The sequence below is a fragment of the Martes martes genome, assembly GCF_963455335.1.
Source record: "Martes martes genome assembly, chromosome: 6".
Lineage (NCBI taxonomy): Eukaryota > Metazoa > Chordata > Mammalia > Carnivora > Mustelidae > Martes > Martes martes.
Genome location: NC_137893.1, coordinates 101,524,406 through 101,543,709, shown reverse-complemented (window position 1 = coordinate 101,543,709; position 19,304 = coordinate 101,524,406). Strand labels below are relative to the sequence as shown.

At 37.8% G+C, this 19,304-nt stretch overlaps 1 protein-coding gene across 4 annotated transcripts in view; it reads left to right on the top strand.

The window, feature by feature from the left end:
- Positions 1 to 19,304, top strand: part of DST (dystonin) — a gene marked incomplete at its 5' end in the record, with an annotated part of 401,175 nt that overhangs the window by 219,578 nt on the left and 162,293 nt on the right. For 2 of the 4 annotated variants that reach the window (XM_080806480.1, XM_080806481.1), the window contains 12 exons: positions 5,674 to 5,786; positions 5,882 to 5,988; positions 8,622 to 8,741; positions 11,111 to 11,206; positions 11,306 to 11,433; positions 14,685 to 14,778; positions 15,091 to 15,245; positions 16,558 to 17,023; positions 17,110 to 17,238; positions 17,395 to 17,472; positions 17,585 to 17,746; positions 17,839 to 17,943. In XM_080806480.1, coding sequence (XP_080662606.1) covers positions 5,674 to 5,786; positions 5,882 to 5,988; positions 8,622 to 8,741; positions 11,111 to 11,206; positions 11,306 to 11,433; positions 14,685 to 14,778; positions 15,091 to 15,245; positions 16,558 to 17,023; positions 17,110 to 17,238; positions 17,395 to 17,472; positions 17,585 to 17,746; positions 17,839 to 17,943 — 1,753 coding nt within the window. Of the gene's footprint in view, positions 1 to 5,673; positions 5,787 to 5,881; positions 5,989 to 8,621; positions 8,742 to 11,110; positions 11,207 to 11,305; positions 11,434 to 14,399; positions 14,567 to 14,684; positions 14,779 to 15,090; positions 15,246 to 16,557; positions 17,024 to 17,109; positions 17,239 to 17,394; positions 17,473 to 17,584; positions 17,747 to 17,838; positions 17,944 to 19,304 lie in introns of those variants that run through there. The other 2 variants (XM_080806482.1, XM_080806483.1) reach the window with 1 other exon arrangement.

Below are 19,304 nucleotides of genomic sequence, written 5' to 3'. Positions count from 1 at the left end.
TCTCCAGAGTATGTGGGTTCACACTGACACACATACACACTCCCTTGTGGTTGTGTTAGCATGATCAGGATCATCCTTCCCACCAGCAGAAGCATACATCCTTCGGTGTTTCCTTTATCTTGAATTTGCAGCTTCAGGGTGCATGTTTTCAGTTTTGTTTTTTTTTTTAAAGATTTTATTTATTTATTTGACAGAGATCACAAGTAGGCAGAGAGGCAGGCAGAGAGAGAGGAAGGGAAGCAGGCTCCCCACTGAGCAGAGAGCCCGACGTGGGGCTCGATCCCAGGACCCTGGGATCATGACCCGAGCTGAAGGCAGAGGCTTTAACCCACTGAGCCACCCCGGCGCCCCATCATGTTTTCAGTTTATAATGCCAGCATAGTGTAGCGAATTGCCCAATTGTAACACAATTGCTTTGTGTTGAGACACACCGGGGTTTGAATCCCGACTGTCCCTTGTCAGATTGTGTTCCTGTTTCAGTTGTATCATCTCCTTGTTGAGAAGAGAGATAATGCCTTTGAAGGCTTCACTACATTGCCTGCCACATAGTAGTTATTGTTACATATTAATCCCAGTTGTTTATTGTTACTTTATAAATCATTCCAACTGGCAACTTTACCAGTAGCTGAAGCTGAGGGCATATGGGAGCATTAGAAGGGAGGACTCACACCTAGAAGCAGTAACTTAGGCTTTTTGAAACTTTATGATATATCCCTTGCTGGTTGTTTTCAGTGCATGCCTGTTTTCCAGATTGTTTTCAGCAGAGAAAGGCCTTTAGGAAACCTCAGGAGGATGTGTGTTTAGTTCATGGAGAAGCTATGACATCGTGTCCTAATATATGTGGATTTTTACAAGGATTTGGAATCCTGATTGGAAGCTATAGGCGGTAGCTTTGTTTGTAGAAATTAATGAAAAGGAAAGGAAAGGTGCAAACCTGGGATGGAAAATGTCTCCAGGAATTTGAACCAGTGGTATCAGATGGTACCTTCCAGCTCTCAAAGCTCTTTCATTTCTTTATTATTTAACCATTTCTCAAACATTCATGTGCTGAGCATTATACTAGATATTGAAGCTATAAACATGGATTAAAACACAGACTATGCCTTCAGGCAGTCCACTGTTCATTGTGAGAGACAGACACGTGCATAGTTGTAACAAATTGTAGGAAATACACAAATAAAGATGGTAGACAGCATTTGGGAACAGAGAAAACCAGGTTTTACAGAAAGAATATGAGTTGATTAGCCAGTGTCATGTGTGGGGGTGAGATATGTAGTGGGCATTTATTTCTTGAGCAAAGGAAAGAGACAAAAAGAAAACCTGATGTCTTTTTGTTTTGTTTTGGGAAATGGTCTCTACTCATCTCTTTCTCTCATGATTCCTAAAACGGAAAATTTCCCAAACACAGGAAGAGGGTTTAGATCCTGGGTGGCCAGAACTTAGGTCTGTATCCATATGATGAATAATTATTGAGTGTCCGTCGAGAGCCAACACAACCAAATAAACTCTATGAATTTAAATAAATTTTACATACTTTGAAAAAAACCCCGATTTGGATATTGACTATTGATATTAGATCTGTCCTTTCAGCCATTATCACATTTTTGGTTCAGAATTTGTTACTCTTGGATCTGCACTAATGCATTCTTCTCTTAGCTGACTTTTATCAGTGTCCCCTCAGGTGTGTTGTTCCAAAGGCCATTTCTAAGTACTTTCTTTCCAGGTATTTTGATGATGTTTCATATTCCTTGTAGTTCCTTGTAGTTGAACATTTCAGTGTTGGCATGATGAAATGTGGAAGCCCTAGGTAGTTTCTTGTGCTAATCTTCAGCCATTTATAACACTGTATCTGTCAAATTTTCTCTCAGAATCCTATCTACAGTTTTCATGTTCTGTTAGTTTGGCTGTCAGTGTGGGTGGTAACATATATAAAATATATTAATATGTGTTAATAAATAATATATATAACTGCATACATACCTATCTATATGAGGTATGCATATACTATACATATGCATGCATAATGTATACATACATATACATAAGATACACATATACATAAACATATACATACTATAAGTCTTTACATAAATGCATATATACCTATCCATACATATACATTATACATGTGTATGTGCATGTGGTTTTGTATATGTGTGTGTTTGTGTAGTCTATTGTATATTTTTTTTGTCTAGAGAGAATACTCTTTTAACATGGGTGTTGTATGAAAGATAAACATGACTTTTTATCCAAAATTATTTAATCCAAAATTATTTTGTATTATGGCAATATTGTATTATTTGTATTATGGCAATAGCCACTTTAATACCTTTTGGCCATATATATATATATATACACACACACATATATATAAATATAAATATATATATATATTTAAGATTTTATTTATTTATTTGACAGATCACAAGTAGGCAGAGAGGCAGGCAGAGAGAGAGGAAGGGAAGCAGACTCCCCGCTGAGCAGAGCCCGATGTGGGGCTCAATCCCAGGACCCTGGGATCATGACCTGAGCCGAAGGCAGAGGCCCTAACCCACTGAGCCACCCAGGCGCCCCTTGGCCCTATATTTTTGAAATAAATTAAGGGCATTAAGTATGCTTATAAGTAGTTTGCACTTTCTGGCCTGGCTTTTCGTTTTGCCTTATGGCCTTATCTTAGTTTTATACTAGCACCATAGAATTTATGGTATCTTCTTGTGTTTTTCTCTGCAAGCTGTTTTTAATCATTCATGCAAGAAACATGGGATATAGATGTATGTTTAAAAAAATTATTACATGTGAAGTTTGAGTCATTCAGGAAAGCTTATGTTATCGTAGAATAATAACACAAGTTAAGAGTTAGAATGACCCTTTTCCCATAAAAGACTAATATGTATTACTTTCGGTGCCAGGGTGTTACAATATATGATTTTGACAGGTTTGCAGAAAATAGGGAAATTAGAATGATTAATGCATTACAGAAACCTGGGTGCCGCCTTGTACACGTTTGCCATATGGTAGACTTTGTTTAGTCAGACCTAAAAATGGGAATGAAATTTCCTATTAAAGTTCCACAAAAAGGAGATCTTAAACTGAAATAAAAGCTTTTGAAAGAAAATACAGACCTTCTGTAGGTGGAAAGTAGCTGAAGTGTTTAAAGGTGGTATGATCCCAGTGAGACTGTAAGGAGGAAGGAACGTAGAGACATGTCACAGTGCAAGCCTCTCCCAGAAGCTCCGGACACAGAGTGGAAGGGCAGATTGGAAGACTGAACGTGACCGAAGGCCTAGGATGTGAGCTCAAGGAGGGACAGAATTTTGAAAGCTTTCAGGCTTTTAGTTTTTCGTGGTGGTTTTACAGTTTGTTTTTTTTTCCCCTTTTGCTGACTTTTGTCTCCTATGTCACAGAAGAGCACCACTTCGGTCTTTGCTCCGTTAAAGTGTTAAATGTCACGATAGAAGAGGTGACTTATCCATACTCAGTGTATTATACAGCTGCCTTTTGTGCTGAAAGGACTATGTCATGCTGAAGGAAGTTTTATGTATTATTCTCTTAGTCAAAAACTTGATTCTTCAATGACTTTATTCATTCCCTCTGGGATTACTCAGTGTTTACGTTCTTGCTAATGGCAGGGTTCTTATAACAACGAGCCCTTTCTTGTTGGGAGGTTTGATAAACTCAGAAAGGCTGGATTTTATTTCTTCAAAATGTGTGAACTTTACGGAAGCAAAACAGTTTTTTTGAACTTCAGATATTTGTTTTTGTCTAGACTTATATTCACCTGTTTAGTAATCTTGAGGTGGGCAGATTCTTCAGAATGCTCCTATGTGAATAAAAAACGTTGTTTTTAGAGATATGTCATTTACCTCTATTGCTGTCAGTAGATTTACTGGTCCTATAATAAATGTAGGATCACTTTTTTTTTTTTTAAAGATTTTATTTATTTATTTGACAGACAGAGATAACAAGTAGGCAGAGAAGCAGGCAGAGAGAGAGGAGGAAGCAGGCTCCCTGCCGAGCAGAGCACCCGATGCGGGGCTGGATCCCAGGACTCTGGGATCATGACCTGAGCCGAAGGCAGAGGCCTTAACCCACTGAGCCGCCCAGGCACCCCTGTAGGATCACTTTTAAGTGACCATATTGGTGCCTATGAAAAACATTAACGAATTTCCTAATAATCTCCCAGGAAATGGGTAGGTAGGTCATGGTAGTTAAGTCTCAAGGGTATGCACAGTTTTCAAAGTGCTATAAAACTATAAGTAGATTTCTTTGGAGGTCTGCTTTCTCAGCAGATAAAAGAAGACTACAAATTGCTGCTTACCTTTCAAAGAGTTTTTCCTGTGAACAGCTATCCAAGTAGTATTCAAAATAATTTACATTGTCAGTCCTCCCCCATGATCTCAGAGTCCTCCCACTCCTGTGCAGTTCCCAAATGATTATTTTGAGCAAACCAGAATGTCTGTGGACTTTGTTGAGAGCTGTCCTTAGAACTTGATGAGCTGGTTCTTACTCAGTGATTTTGGGGGTGGGGACCACTCTTCTTGAGTTTTACAATTTCTACATCTGTTTTTGCATTCTTTTAATGCTTTGTCTTTGAGATGAATGTTTTCTGACTGGCTTTTGGCCTTGTGTTAAGTTTCCAACCAACTGCTTTGCCTCTTCTCTACAAGGAGTACTCGGGAAGTCTTTTCCAATCTTGTGTATAAACAGAGCTAGCTTTAAAGTATCCCTGTGGTTTAGAGTATCATGGAAGTCTCACAAATTAGGAAGAGTTAAAGTCTGGCATATGAGAATGTGTGTGTGTGTGTGTGCACACATGCATGTATACAGGCATGCTCATATGCAATCTGGGGAAAATACAAACTAGTGCTTATTTTAGTCTTTCATTTATGACTCAGAATTAACCAACCTGCTTACCAACTTATCTATAGATATATACTGTCTGCTAATTCTGTGCCACTCTTTGTCTCAGCAGAAGAATAAAATGAGAAAGTTTATTAATACGTAGTTCTTGCTGACTGAGAGGTGAAAAGCAAGATATGCATGCACATGAAACAGTGAATTAATAGGGCAGGGAAGTATGTGATTCTTCTAAATGTCAAATCGACGAGCATAGGCCCAGGAGTGTGAGGAATTCAAGGAACAGAAAGAAAAATGAGGTTGGGGAAGATTAGTGAGGGCTTCACGAAGGAGGTGGAGCTTGATCTCTGCTTCTAAAGATGAGTGAATAGTGAGAGGACGACAGTGACAGGAAAGGGCATCCTGTCCATTGGATGGTGGATGCCATTGATGTGGCATTGAACTAAAGCATAAACCTTCATGTTTGGGGAGAAACATAGGATGCTAGTTGGATTGGAAGGATGCTGTTGGAATAGGAGCTTACATAGGTTGAATGGGACAGATACTCATATATATTTGATGATGAGGAATTCATAGACTTTGTAAAAAATCATACACATTCTAATTTTTATAGTTTCCGCCCTGTACTTGGTTTTGGCATCCACGAGTTTCTGAGAGAAGTCAGCAATGTTAAATATTTGATGAAAATCTCTGTATTTCAACCCAGGCTTAAATATTAGTATTTGCAGAAATGTTATGTAAATAGGTCAACATGTAAGTGTAATGTTGAATTCGCATGTGAGAAAACTTAATTAATTATGGTGAATTTTTTCCTAGGCCGGACCTGATAGACATGAATACTGTTGCTGTTCAAAGCAACCTTGCAAATTTAGAGCACGCTTTTTATGTAGCAGAAAAAATTGGTGTTATAAGACTTCTGGATCCTGAAGGTGAGCTGTTGTCCTGACTAGGTATAGACTGAGTCTAGAGTCTGATTAAAAGGAATCTATCAACATTTGAAATAATTTTATGTTGCTGCTTATAGATGTTGATGTCTCCTCACCTGATGAAAAATCAGTAATAACTTACGTGTCATCTCTCTATGATGCATTTCCCAAAGTCCCTGAAGGTGGCGAAGGTATTGGTGCAAATGTGAGTATTGGTTTTTCCATCCTAGAAGCTGCTGATTCAGTAATGACAGTTGACTGAATTCTTTGATAAAGCTTTTTACAGTATTTAAATATCTTTTTTTTAAAAAAAAGATTTTACTTATTTAAAAAAAGATTTTATTTATTTATTTGAGAGAGAAAGAGAGGGAGGGAGCACAAGCAGGGGGAGGGGCAGAGGGAGAAGCAGGCTCCCTTCTGAGCAGGGAGCCCCACATGCGACCCAATCCCAGGCTCTTGGAATCATGACTTGAGCCGAAGGCAAATGCTTAACCAACTGAGCTACCCAGGTGCTCCAGTATCAAATATTCTTTAAAGAATTTGAGTTAAGATGCTATTTAATAAGCCAGCCCTGTTTGCATTTTCATGACACTATTCCACCATTTTAATTAAAGCATAACTCAAAAAAAATTTTGTTCTTTGTAATAACTAAAGTAGGCCATACATATTCTTTTATAAATGAAAGCTCGAAACCACTGAATTTTGGAGTTTTTCATTTTTAACCTGCTGCTGTTTTACATTGGCAGTGTTTGATATCCTTCTGTGTATGTAGAATATCTCAACTTCTGAAATCACTTTCAATGTTATCAACTCTCATAATCTCTTGAAATAATTTGTCTAGGAATTCTTTCTCCGATTTAAAGGCGATATTTAGAGGAAGATTATTTGACCTTGCCAAACTATCAGAGCTACTTAGTAAGCAGGGTGGGGTGTCCAGTATAGGGAGTTTCGGGCTCCTCATTTGTCCACTGTTTCCCAAAGATCTGTGTGATTCAGATCAACCATGCGTGTTGTGGTGGTTATATGAACAGGTACTTAGGCATTTCTGGAAGAGAACAGGAAACCCTGCAGGGGTTGTGAATTTGAGGATGAACCCCTTTACCCTGGGCTTCTCCCCTTCTCTCAGATATCTTTCTTTCTTTCTTTCTTTCTTTTTTTTTTTTCTATTTTACTTTGAAGATTCTGGAATTCATCTTGGTGAGCTCTCTTTTCGGTCTCTTTCTCACCTCTGTGTGCTCTTGTTTCTAGATTTATTTCCATTCTCTTCATCTTGTTCATCCTCTCAGGGCTTTATCCTCTCCTGATCCCTGAGTAACCTGCTCCCATGCTCATCCCCTGCTGTGATGTCTGCCAACAAGTCAGTGTCAAGTGTTGCTTGAGAGGGTTTCTTGTGGCCGTTCCTTGTCTTACCTTCTCATTCCCTTCACCCTGTTCCTACCTCTTACCCCTTCACACTCGGACTAGGACAACAGCTCTTTCATACTTTTCCATCTCCATCTCTTCCCAACAGTACTGCACATTGTCATCAAATTGATCTTCCTAAAACCTTTTGTCTTTAGCTTGAAAATTTTCAGTGATTACATATTGGCTTGTAAGGTGAAATCCAGAATAGTCATTCTGACATTTAAAATTCTGCGTATGCTGGGACGCCTGGGTGGCACAGTCAGTTAAGCATCTGCCTTCAGCTCAGGTCATGATCCCAGGGGCCTGGGATCGAGTTCCGCATTGGGTTCCTTGCTCAGAGGGAGCCTGCTTCTCCCTCTGCCTGCCCCTACTTGTGATCTCTTTCTCTCTCTGTCAAATAAATAAAATCTTAAAAAAAAATTCTGTATATATTAATTTGCTTACCTACTTTTTTAGCTTTAGTCTTTCAACACAGACTGCTTGTAGTCAGGGCATTTCTATCTAGTTCAGAGTCGTGACTTGTGACTCACTCCCGACTCCCTATCTTTTATCCTCCCTCCTCCACCCCACCCCCCCAACCAAAGAATTACTTAGTGGTTGTTGCAGAACTGCTCAGGGACTACCTTCCTGAGAATCCTTTGGTGACCTTTTTGAGGCACATTTATGCTTATCCGATTATTATCTCAACCCTTAGTGTGTATTACCTCTTTCAGGTATTTCAACACTTAATTAAATCCTGCTTTTCATTTTGATTAGCTGTTTATATTACAACTGTCTTGCCTGCCCATCTAGACAGTGACTCTTTGGTAAAAGGTATTATTTCTTAAAGTATTAAATTCTTATTGTAACACTTAGCACAATGCTTTGAACATAATCAACACTCATCAGATACTTAATTGAACATAGCAGGTGACAGCCTTCCAGTTTACTCCATTTAGAAAGTTTAATGAGTAATCCTATCATATACATTTCCTATACTTTTCATTCCTACCTACTTTCCTACATTCTGTATGGATCTTTGGGTTTCAGATAGACAGTGGATTTAGATCTAGACAATGGCAGCTAACCTGGCTTGTCCACGCTATTACTTCCTCTTCCTGGGTGCCCAGAAAACACCCCAAAATGATCGCAGTGTTCTTCCCTGCTGCGTTTGGATGCAGCCTCAGAAGCCTTCTTAACACAGTGCCCCAGGTAGCCACTATCTCTGGATCAGAAGTAGCACTCATTAGGCTATTCTTCATTGTCAAATGTTTGCTAGCATGTTTTTAAAGCTGTTTATGTGGGACTGGATAGAGAGTGAGAAGATGTTGAGCTGGTTCTGACTGTCCTGCTGAAAGACATAGAAATTCACAGAATGACCTCTGACTAAGTTGTGTTAGATAGGACTGTTATTATCTGCAGATATGGATCTTTTTTGTTATTTTATTGTTTTAGGATGTTGAAGTCAAATGGATTGAATACCAGAATATGGTGAACTACCTCATTCAGTGGATTAGACACCATGTGACCACAATGTCTGAGAGAACATTTCCTAATAATCCTGTGGAACTAAAGGTCTGTGTCACTGTAGAAGTTACAGAGGATTGAGTTGATTATTAAACTTTTTTTAAAAAAATATTTTTATTTTACTTTTATTTATTTTCTTTTAGAGGGAGAGAGAGCATGTGAGTGGAAAGGGGGGCAGAGGGAAAGAGAAAATTTTAAGCAGACTCTGCGCTAAGCACGGAGTTGGATGTGGGGCTCGATCCCATGACCCTGACATCATAACCCGAGCCAAAATCAGGAGTCAGATGCTTAACCAACTGAGGCACCCAGGTGCCCTGATTATTAAGCTTCTAAATAATGTTATCATAATTCAATAATTCCAGGAGTTCAAGAAAAATTGCCCTTGGCAAGCCACTAGTAAATAAGCAATTTTTAAATTTATTCATCTCCTACTCAGAGAAAACAGAGGTAAATGTTAATAATCAAAATTTAATAGCAGCAACATCTTAGAGATTTATAGTCCCTTAGCTTTGAATTGTTGAGAGTGATAAGATACAATCTGAGAGACCCTGGAACTGACATTGCCGAAGTGTTTTTGGTGCATGGGGAGGGCTGGAGCCTAATCAGATAGACGGCTGTGGCAGGGGGGTCTCTGGGAAGCTGGGACAAGTTTAACAGTGGTTGGGAATGTGCCTTTGGTTGAACCCTGTTAAAAACTGCTTCAGAGGCTTCATTTTGTGTAGCAAGAGATATAAACTCTATTTCACCATGGAGTAAAAGTATGAATGTGACTTCCAGTATAAATGAAATCGTTTAATAAAAACATTTGCTACTGCCTAAAACCAGGTCCACCTCTTTGATGCAAAGACATTATAGAAATATAAAAGAATTATAGACATGTATACTTACTGAAGAATATTGTCTCATTTTATATATTTGGACTTTTAATAACAAAGTAGTCTGCTTTATTTCAAGAAGCTGATAATGTGAATATATTTTTTTGATAGTGTGAATATTAACAACAAAGTCTAATTCCTTAAATCATAGGTTTTTTTTTTTTTTTTAATCAAACTGGAATTGCAAAAACTGTAATAACCCAGGGTGGATCCTGTTGAAATTATTCGTTGTGTTCCTGCTTCAGTACAAAGCATCTGTGGAACAGTTTTTATTCATATTGCCATGGGGAGTTGGTCCTTGGCATGAAGTTACTTGGCATGAGTTGCTGTGATGATTTTTAAGTGTTCTAAAGTTGTTTGTGTGATGTCTCCCTATGTGGATGCAAACCTTTCCAGGGCCAGAAAGATTTCCCCCTTCTCTCACGCCAGCCACCATGCATGATGTGTAGCACATAATGGCATCATGAACTTATTTTCTAATGGACTTCCCAAAACATTGCATTTTGAGTTCAAAGCAATTTTCAGATTTCAAGTTCAACTTACTTCCAGATGGATTCCTATTGTCAAGACACTTGGGTAAATTTGTACTGGCTTCTGATGAATGCAGATTCTTAAGGATTTGGAAGAAGTTTGAGGACTACACAGATTACTTGCTGGTGCCTAGGATAGCATATAATACATGGAAGAAAACATCATAGGAAATGCCAATAATTTCATTAGCCAACAAAACATTGATGGGAATCCTTCATAAATGTAGCTGCCTGAGGTTTGACAGGGAATTTTTTTTGGGGGGGGGGGAATTTTTTTTTAAACAGCATGAATTAAAATGAAATAATTAGAACATGCTTATTAAATGTGGATAAGTTTTATCTACATAATTTTTACAAAGGTCCTTTTTAATATAATAAGTTATATTTAAGAGATTTTCAAATACTTTCTATAAACCAGATAATTTAATTATATGATTGAAACTTCTATAACAATAACAGCAGCCAATAATATCTGTATTTGTTTATTAAAAGATCTGTTTAACTTGGCCAGTGGGACATTGAAACCAAGGCTTAGCTATGTGGTGAGAATTCTGTGTGATAGAATTCTATTTTCAAGGATAGATCTATGATACGAAAGAGAATAGTTTTTTCCTTTATAGGAATTGCATCAGATTATTTTTCCAAAAACTAAAAGCTAAAGTGCAGCATTTGGAAAGAACATCTTTTAAAGTCTATGTTTTCTTGTTTGTATAAAGAGAGATGTTTAGTAGAGCCCTGCTAAACACTGCCACAGTTTATTATTATCCAGATCGCCTCATGGCATATGTTGATTCACGGTTCACGTCAGTAAACACCCTTGTCAAATCTTGCATACTGTAAGCTAGTCACTGATTAACTGGGAATTGGTATTGTCCTTGAGTGTCAGTTTTATAAAGGAATTCCCCTGAATGCATAAGAGACGGCAAATATCATTTGAAGTGGTAATGTTATGCGGTAATGAAAATAGGTCTTTGAAGTTTGGACCTTCATTTATTTTTTCCTTTCATTTTAGGCACTTTATAATCAGTATTTACAGTTTAAAGAAACAGAAATTCCACCAAAGGAGACAGAAAAATCAAAAATCAAACGCCTATATAAGTTATTAGAGGTAAGCAGAAATTTCTGTTGTATTGTCAGGCACAATCTTTATTTTTAATATTTTTTTTTATATCCTTGCTTCATTTAAAATTTTTTTTGTTTTCTCAAGATTTGGATAGAATTTGGACGTATCAAACTACTGCAAGGTTATCATCCAAATGACATTGAGAAAGAGTGGGGGAAACTCATTATTGCCATGCTTGAGAGGGAGAAGGCCCTTCGCCCAGAAGTAGAAAGGTAGGCTGGAGGTGTTTTCTGCTGTGGGTATCAGGCTGGGCATGGGGAGGTGACTTTTTGTTCTCTTGGAAGGAACTTCAGTTTTGGAGCCAGGCAGACCTAGGACTATCATTTATATTTTTCATGTCCTTGGCTGTGTGACCCTGGATAAGTCACTTAGTCTTTCTGATTCTTCATTTTTTTAATCCGGAAACTCTTCCAAGAGGTTTGAGAAGTAATGAGTGAAGAAATGTTTAAATAGGGACCTGATAGACTGGGTTGATGTGTGAAGTCTCATCTAATGATCTAAATTACCTGTGAGAATTTCCCATACTGAGAATATAGGGCCTGGATCCAGAAGCTGATATGTAGTTCACAGTGAACTTATTTTGTTTCTTGCTGTATTTTTGTTACGGCCCTTTTTCTGTGGGACAATGAGAACAAGACTCTAGTCTGTCTCACCTTAGAGGGCAGTGAAATGGCATCTAGAAAACACTCAGGAAATGTTGGCTCAAATTCCCACTTCTACAGATGCCTTTATTGCACGAAATCATCACTGACTCTTATCATTCTCTCTCCCACTATACCTGGTTGCCCAGGAAAGCACTGCTCAGACATGAGGAGACATTTGTTGAATGGATTTGTCTCCATTATAGTACTTCCTCACAGCCTGACTTTGGCACTTGGGAAGGGAACTGTGATCTCTGTTCTCATGAGCTTCTGGGCCTCCCAATAAAAAGCCTGTGTGGTCAGGTGTGGCTCTCTCGCCGCCTCACTCGACACTGTCCTTGCTCTCAGTGGTGTAGCCACACTGACTGTCTCTCAGGAGCCCTGATGTGCCAAGGTTCTGCCCTCCTCCATACACAGGATCTTTGCACCATCAGTTCCTTTGGCAGGGAAGTCTTCATCCTCCCTGTCTCTCTTCACTCCTGATCAATCTCAGATCCCGGCTCCAGTGTTACTTCATCAAGAAACTTCCTGTGGTCTCCCAGGCTCATTCAGATGACTTGGCTGTAACTCTCCTATTTACATGTATTGTTCTTTCATATCTCAGTTGTGATTTTGATTTATTTCTGTGATCATTTAGTTAAGGACTGCCTGTTCACAGTTATGAGTTCTGAGAATGTGGAGACAGACTTGTTTTTGCTGTCTTTCGTGTTGCCAATGTTCAGTGCACTGCCTGGGACACATAGAGGCACTTAGTACACTCATGTTCTTTGTGTTCCACACATGACTTTCCACACTGTTGAAATAGGAAATAATGCATTGAAGATATAAGAGCAAGTCTTAACTTGTCAGTTGTTAATGAAATTACTGATTACATTCCTGTTACATTGTCAGATTCTATCTGCATAACTGGATCTAGATCCAGAATAAACTTCAAATACCTAGGATGGACCTTTTATGGAGGAGATAATTTTGGGTGATTAAAATGATACACTAAGCTAATTATCAGAAGTAATGGAAAAGTATGTCTGAGAAAGGATAGGGAGTAGATTTTTAGTTGTCAGAATAGTAGCTGGATTTTAATGCAGTGGTCAGGAGTTCAAGGTCCAGGAGCTAGTGAATCCTGAATAAGATTTTTAGCTCAACTTGCTAGTCGTGTATTCTTAGGCAAGTTCATTGACCTCCCTAAACCTCAGTTTCCTCATTTGTAAACAGGCTGTAATAGTACCTACCCCATTTGGTAGTTGAATATGAGAAGAGGTCATACATGTAAAATGATTACTTTATTTCCTGGCACATAATAATTGCTTACTAAATGCTAGTGCTACTGTTATTATTTGACACTTCTCTATTTACTAACCATATTTGACATGATATTTCCAAATTTCCCCTTTCTTGCTATCTGAAAAGAAAAATACTTACCTTTAGAGTGGAGAAGCAACAGTTTGGCTTTGTAGTGTTGGGAGTACAAAAATGTTCTATGAACCTTGTTGGATAAAGGCCTTCATTTTTCTTGACGCAACAAGTGTTTTGGCATTAACGATTAATTGCAAATAATAACTATGTGGCATGGGAATGTGTAAAAGATAAATGAGAAAGAACGAATGTTCTTTTGCCATGTAATAACCTATCGAAAGGAAAAACAAGCACAGACAAGTTGAATTTGTGAGCATTGCATCGATAGTCTACTTAACACGTTGGCTTTTAAGAATAAAAAGTGACTGCAAGGACGTTGGTCCTTCTCATGTTGCCAGTCAGAGGACTCTTGATTTCCTTCTGGACTATCTAACCCTGACTGAAACTAACTCTGTTCCATCATTAGTACATTCTAGTTAAGCAGAGATGAAATTTTAATAAACTGCAATTCCTGTTGTTACAAAAAATATATATATATATATAGAATGACTATAGTAAGATTAGAGGTAACATTCCTGAGAACATATCATACAAAGAAAGGCCACTTTTCCAGTTAACTTAACCTGATAAATGACATGGTGGTTAAAATGGAAATGTCCTTTCTTTCACATCAAACTCATTTGTTTATAGATGCTTCTGAGTACCAGTTTTTAGCCTTGTGTTAGTCGGACAGACCTGGCTCTTTACAAAAGTCAGGCTGTGTTTTTAAGCTGATGATTGGTATTGCCTGAGTAGCCTTTACTAATTGTACCTGGGCTTCAGGGAGGCATCTGAGTTGTTTTTTAGGTGGCTGCGATGGGATGACTCTTGATGAAAATATTTGGCAAATCTTTTCCAGTGACGCCCTGATCAGCCTGCCTTGTCCGTACTTGTAGAGTTTTAATGCGGGCTACAAAAGGCAAACCTCAGCTAGCAAACGCATGCCTTTCGGCAAGATTCTTTTGAATAGTTATCAGCATATTATTTGCTGCGTGTTAAATATGCAGGTTGGAGCATATTTAAGGAGCCGTTACGGCTGTGACATTTAGCTGCCGCTTTTCACCGTTAGAAGTAGAGCTTTCAGCAGACCTGCTTTTTCGTCTGCTTGGAATGGTCAGAGAAGGAACATCATTTCAGGACTAAAAATGCACAGTAGTAGTTACAGCTACCGAAGCAGCGATTCCGTGTTTAGTAACACTACTAGCACCCGGACCAGTCTGGATTCAAATGAAAACTTTCTCTCGGTTAATTGTGGTCCAACATTAATCAACTCCTGCATTACCTTCGGCAATGAGTCCCTCGATGGACACAGGTATTGAATCCTTGTTGTAGGATTGTTTTGCCTTTTGGCAGGGAGACTTTTTTTCAGGGGTGGTAAACTCTGTGACTTCAAAGGGAGAGGCTTTGCTTTATTCTGTCTCTTCTTTTAGGTTGGAAATGTTGCAGCAGATTGCCAACCGAGTTCAAAGGGACAGTGTCATCTGTGAAGACAAACTGATACTTGCCCGAAATGCTCTCCAGTCTGTAAGTTAATTTTAGGAGCCATTGGGATTGTGGTGGAGGGATTGTACCTTTGGATGAACTAAAACTTCTGTGTGCTATTTGGTGGTCGATCCTTGGTATTGTCTTCTTTGGAAATTTGAAGGTTTTTAAAGATTGTGATCACTGTTTGCTCTCTTGCGGAACAGTGCGCGATGAGAAAACCTATTTTTGAACCAAAAGGGAAAACAGAAAAGACCCAAGTAGTTTTTTCATTCCAGTATTTTGAGTTTTATATTTGAGGCTACTTTTGAAACTTGTTTCATGGAATTAATGTTGAGTTCTTTTAAAACACAGGATTCTAAAAGATTAGAATCAGGGGTGCAGTTTCAGAATGAAGCAGAAATTGCCGGGTATATACTTGAATGTGAGAACCTTTTACGCCAGCATGTAATTGATGTACAGATTCTCATTGATGGAAAATACTACCAGGCAGATCAGTTGGTACAGAGGTAAGATTCCTGCTTATTCGTGCTCTATCCTTCTGTGGAATTGCTTCATGGACACTTGCGATGGGAATGTAGACTGCGGCCGTTTTATGAAATATATTTCTTAGGCTCTTTTTAGTTGAAAATGTGTGTCACCTTAATTCTGATATATTTTGATATGTTAAATAGGTATTCTTCAAAAGTAATAGGAACAATATTTTATTGTACATACAATATTTAACATTAGTAACTAACTAGTTACTAGTTAATATTTGTTATGACATTTGAAAAAGGGAAAATATGAGGAAATTATCCTTTGTAACTCAACTTTTAAGTTTTCTATTTATTCTATCCTGAAAATGTTTATAACAAAATGTTGGAACAAATTGTATGTATGAAATTCTCTATCTCGGAGAAGTGGGTTTGAAGGTAGAAATGGAACCTTCTTAGGTTGTAGACTATATATATTATAAATATATATATCAGATATATATAAAGCAAAAATTCTAAATGATGCTTTGATCTAGTAATTTCACATTTAGGAATTTATAAATATATACTATATTTACTATATTTAAATATAGTAAACATTTGAAAAATATAGAAAAAAAGTTTTGTTTTTGTCAGAGATATTTTATAATAACAAAATTTGGAAATATCCTACATGTCAAGCAATAGAATTGTGTAGTAATTATGTTCATTATAAGTGATAGTTATAATGTGTAGTAATTATGTTCATTATAGTATAGTAATTATGTTCATTATAAGTGATAGTTATAAAGACTTTGTGATAATATGGAAAGTGCTTACAGCACAAAGTTCAGCGAAAAAAATTGTGATGCAAAATTTTATTAATATGATTGTAGTGACTTTTTTTAGTAGACTGTTTTTTTGAATAGTTTGGGGTTACAGAAAAATTGATAGGAAAATACGGGTTTCCCATATGCCCCTTTTTACCCCCCTCCCCAATTATCAACCATCTTGCATTAGTGTGATCCATTTGTTAAAAATTGAGCCAATATTGGGGTGCCTGGGTGGCTCAGTGGGTTAAAGCCTCTACCTTTGGCTCAGGTCATGATCCCAGGGTCCTGGGATCAAGCCCCACATTGGGCTCTCTGCTCAGCAGAGAGCCTGCTTCCTCCTCTCTCTCTCTCTCTCTCTCTGCCTCTCTGCCTACTTCTGATCTCTGTCAAATAAATAAAATCTTTAAAAAAAAATAGAGCCAATATTGGTACATTACTGTTAACTAACTAATGTCCATAGTTGGCATTAGTGTTCACTCTTTGTGAAAAATGCATTTTATATTATAGTTTATCCCTTTGATTTTTCTTTTCAGGGTGGCAAAACTGCGTGATGAAATTATGGCCTTAAGGAATGAATGTTCCTCCGTGTACAGCAAAGGACGCATGCTGACAATGGAACAGACGAAACTCATGATATCAGGAATTACTCAAAGTTTAAACTCAGGATTTGCACAGACCTTAAACCCCAGTCTGAACTCAGGGCTGACCCAGGGTTTAACACCCTCCCTGACCCCTTCTAGTGTGACATCAGGCCTGTCATCAGGTCTGACTTCCCGCCTGACTCCATCTGTCACTCCGGCTTATACACCTGGTTTCCCATCAGGGGGATTAGTTCCAAGTTTCAGTTCAGGAGTAGAGACCAATTCATTGCAAACTCTGAAGTTGATGCAGATCCGAAAGCCCCTTCTAAAGTCGTCTTTGCTGGATCAGAATTTAACAGAAGAGGAAATCAACATGAAATTTGTTCAGGATCTTTTGAATTGGGTTGATGAGATGCAGGTAAAAGAATGTTTTTTTCTACCCGAAAGCTTCAGTCTTTACTGCTGGCAGTTTGTTTTCTAACTCTAGTATCTTTCTGTTTAAAGGTGCAGCTGGACCGCACTGAGTGGGGATCGGATTTGCCAAGTGTTGAAAGCCATTTAGAAAATCATAAAAATGTTCACCGAGCTATTGAAGAATTTGAATCTAGCCTTAAAGAAGCTAAAATCAGTGAGGTATATGAATTTAAAATCTGTTTGTATTTCATTTTAGCTTGCTGTTGCTTTGCTCTTTTTAAATAAAGATCCTGTAACAAAATAATAGATGCAGTGAACATGGGTCAGATTTCCTTGAGATCCCTAAACTTGATGTCTTTTTATCCCATATTATAGATTCAAATGACGGCACCTCTGAAACTAACTTACGCTGAAAAGTTACACCGATTAGAGAGTCAGTATGCAAAACTCTTGGTAAGGCTTTTTGTTTTTTGTTTTTTAAACTTCATTTTTTTACTTTTACTAAGAATTTCCCTTAACTCTCCTTGGTTAAAACATGATTCTTACAATGATTTTTCTTACAAAGAATACATCCCGGAATCAGGAACGACACCTTGATACACTCCATAATTTTGTAACTCGTGCAACTAATGAACTTATTTGGCTGAATGAAAAAGAAGAAGAGGAAGTAGCTTATGACTGGAGCGAAAGAAATACCAACATAGCTCGGAAAAAAGATTACCACGCTGTAAGTAGAGTCTTTGTCATTGAATGCCAAAGTTGTATCTCAGGTTTAGGTCTTTTTTCTAACCTTGCTTCTTCATTCTTTTCTTACATTAGGAATTAATGAGAGAATTGGATCAAAAGGAAGAAAATATTAAATCAGTTCAGGAGATTGCAGAGCAGCTACTTTTGGAAAATCACCCAGCCCGACTGACGATTGAGGTAAGTCAGAAAGTATAACGGTCATGGTTGAATATTGACATTTGATGATTACTCTTCAGATTCTTTTATTGCTGATAAATTGGAAAATACAAACAAACTTTTATTACGGCATGGCTCAAAAATCACGTTTCTGACAAATCATCGTGATTCTTGCCTTTAACTATCACTTTCTCTAAGTGTGTCACCCACCCATCTCTTCCACTAAAAGTACCTTTGCTAACTCCCATGGCTAAAGAGATCTATTACAGTAAATATGAAGGCTCTTGACTTAAAAAACTTTAATTATTTTATTCCTGACTGTGATATTGTGCAACTGATGTATCCTACTTGCCTCCCTCACCTGTCCAAAATGGGGGTGATCCTTCTAACCCATAGAGCTGTGTGAAGAACGGGACAAATAACATACTCTTACTTAGTACAATTCTTGGTATACATGTTCCCAGGAAATATTTCTCATTATTACTTAATAATTTTATTCATGGCTGGTTTTGTGAGGTATATTGAAACAACAACCTGGCAAAGCCTTATGGCATAGCGGACACATTTCAAATCCAGAAGTGGAGAACTAGAGTGGGATTTATCAGGTCTCCCATGTGGTAGTGGTAGTCTTACTTACTTTTTAGTCCTATTATATACTAGGTAGAGTGAGTGACTTTCTGAATGTAAAGGGGGTTATATAGGAGCTAGAGGAATGTTAAACGTGGAGAAACATGGTTGATTGTCAGAGGGAACAAATGGGGCTGTGGTTACAATGTGAGCTTCTTCAAGCTCTCACAGTGGAGGAGAGACATCTGATAGTCTTTGTTCACTTGACAGTGCCATAGTACAAAAGATGACTGAAATTCTAGACCTCCACAGAAAGTTTTGGGAATGTTATATTTGACCTTCTTCATATATAACTACAATTTTGCATGCCCATGAAATGCCATATAGGAAGTTAAAGACAGAAGAGTAGGGGGAACAGTAGGGAAAACAAATTAGAATACTGAAGGGTGTATATACTTTTGTATGACGAGAAACTAAAAACAGAGTCTTCTTTCAAGGTGGAGATGAAAACTATTAGGGAATATGATTATAGGCTAAGTATTTTAATGGGACTGGGTAATGTGAATGTGAACCTGATTACTTTTATGTAGAGATGTTAATCTAATTAACTAAAAGTTTCTTGAGGGATAAAATTAAGCCTGAGTCATCTTTACTATTCCATTGGCCTATCCAGTGTCTTGTGGGTACGTGGATAATATTTAGTTAATTATCAACACTATTTCATATGTTATATGAAAAAAGAAGCTAATAATCTAACAACACCCAATGATATGTCTTTTATAGCCAATTTGCTGGAAATAGCTTAATTTGAGGCC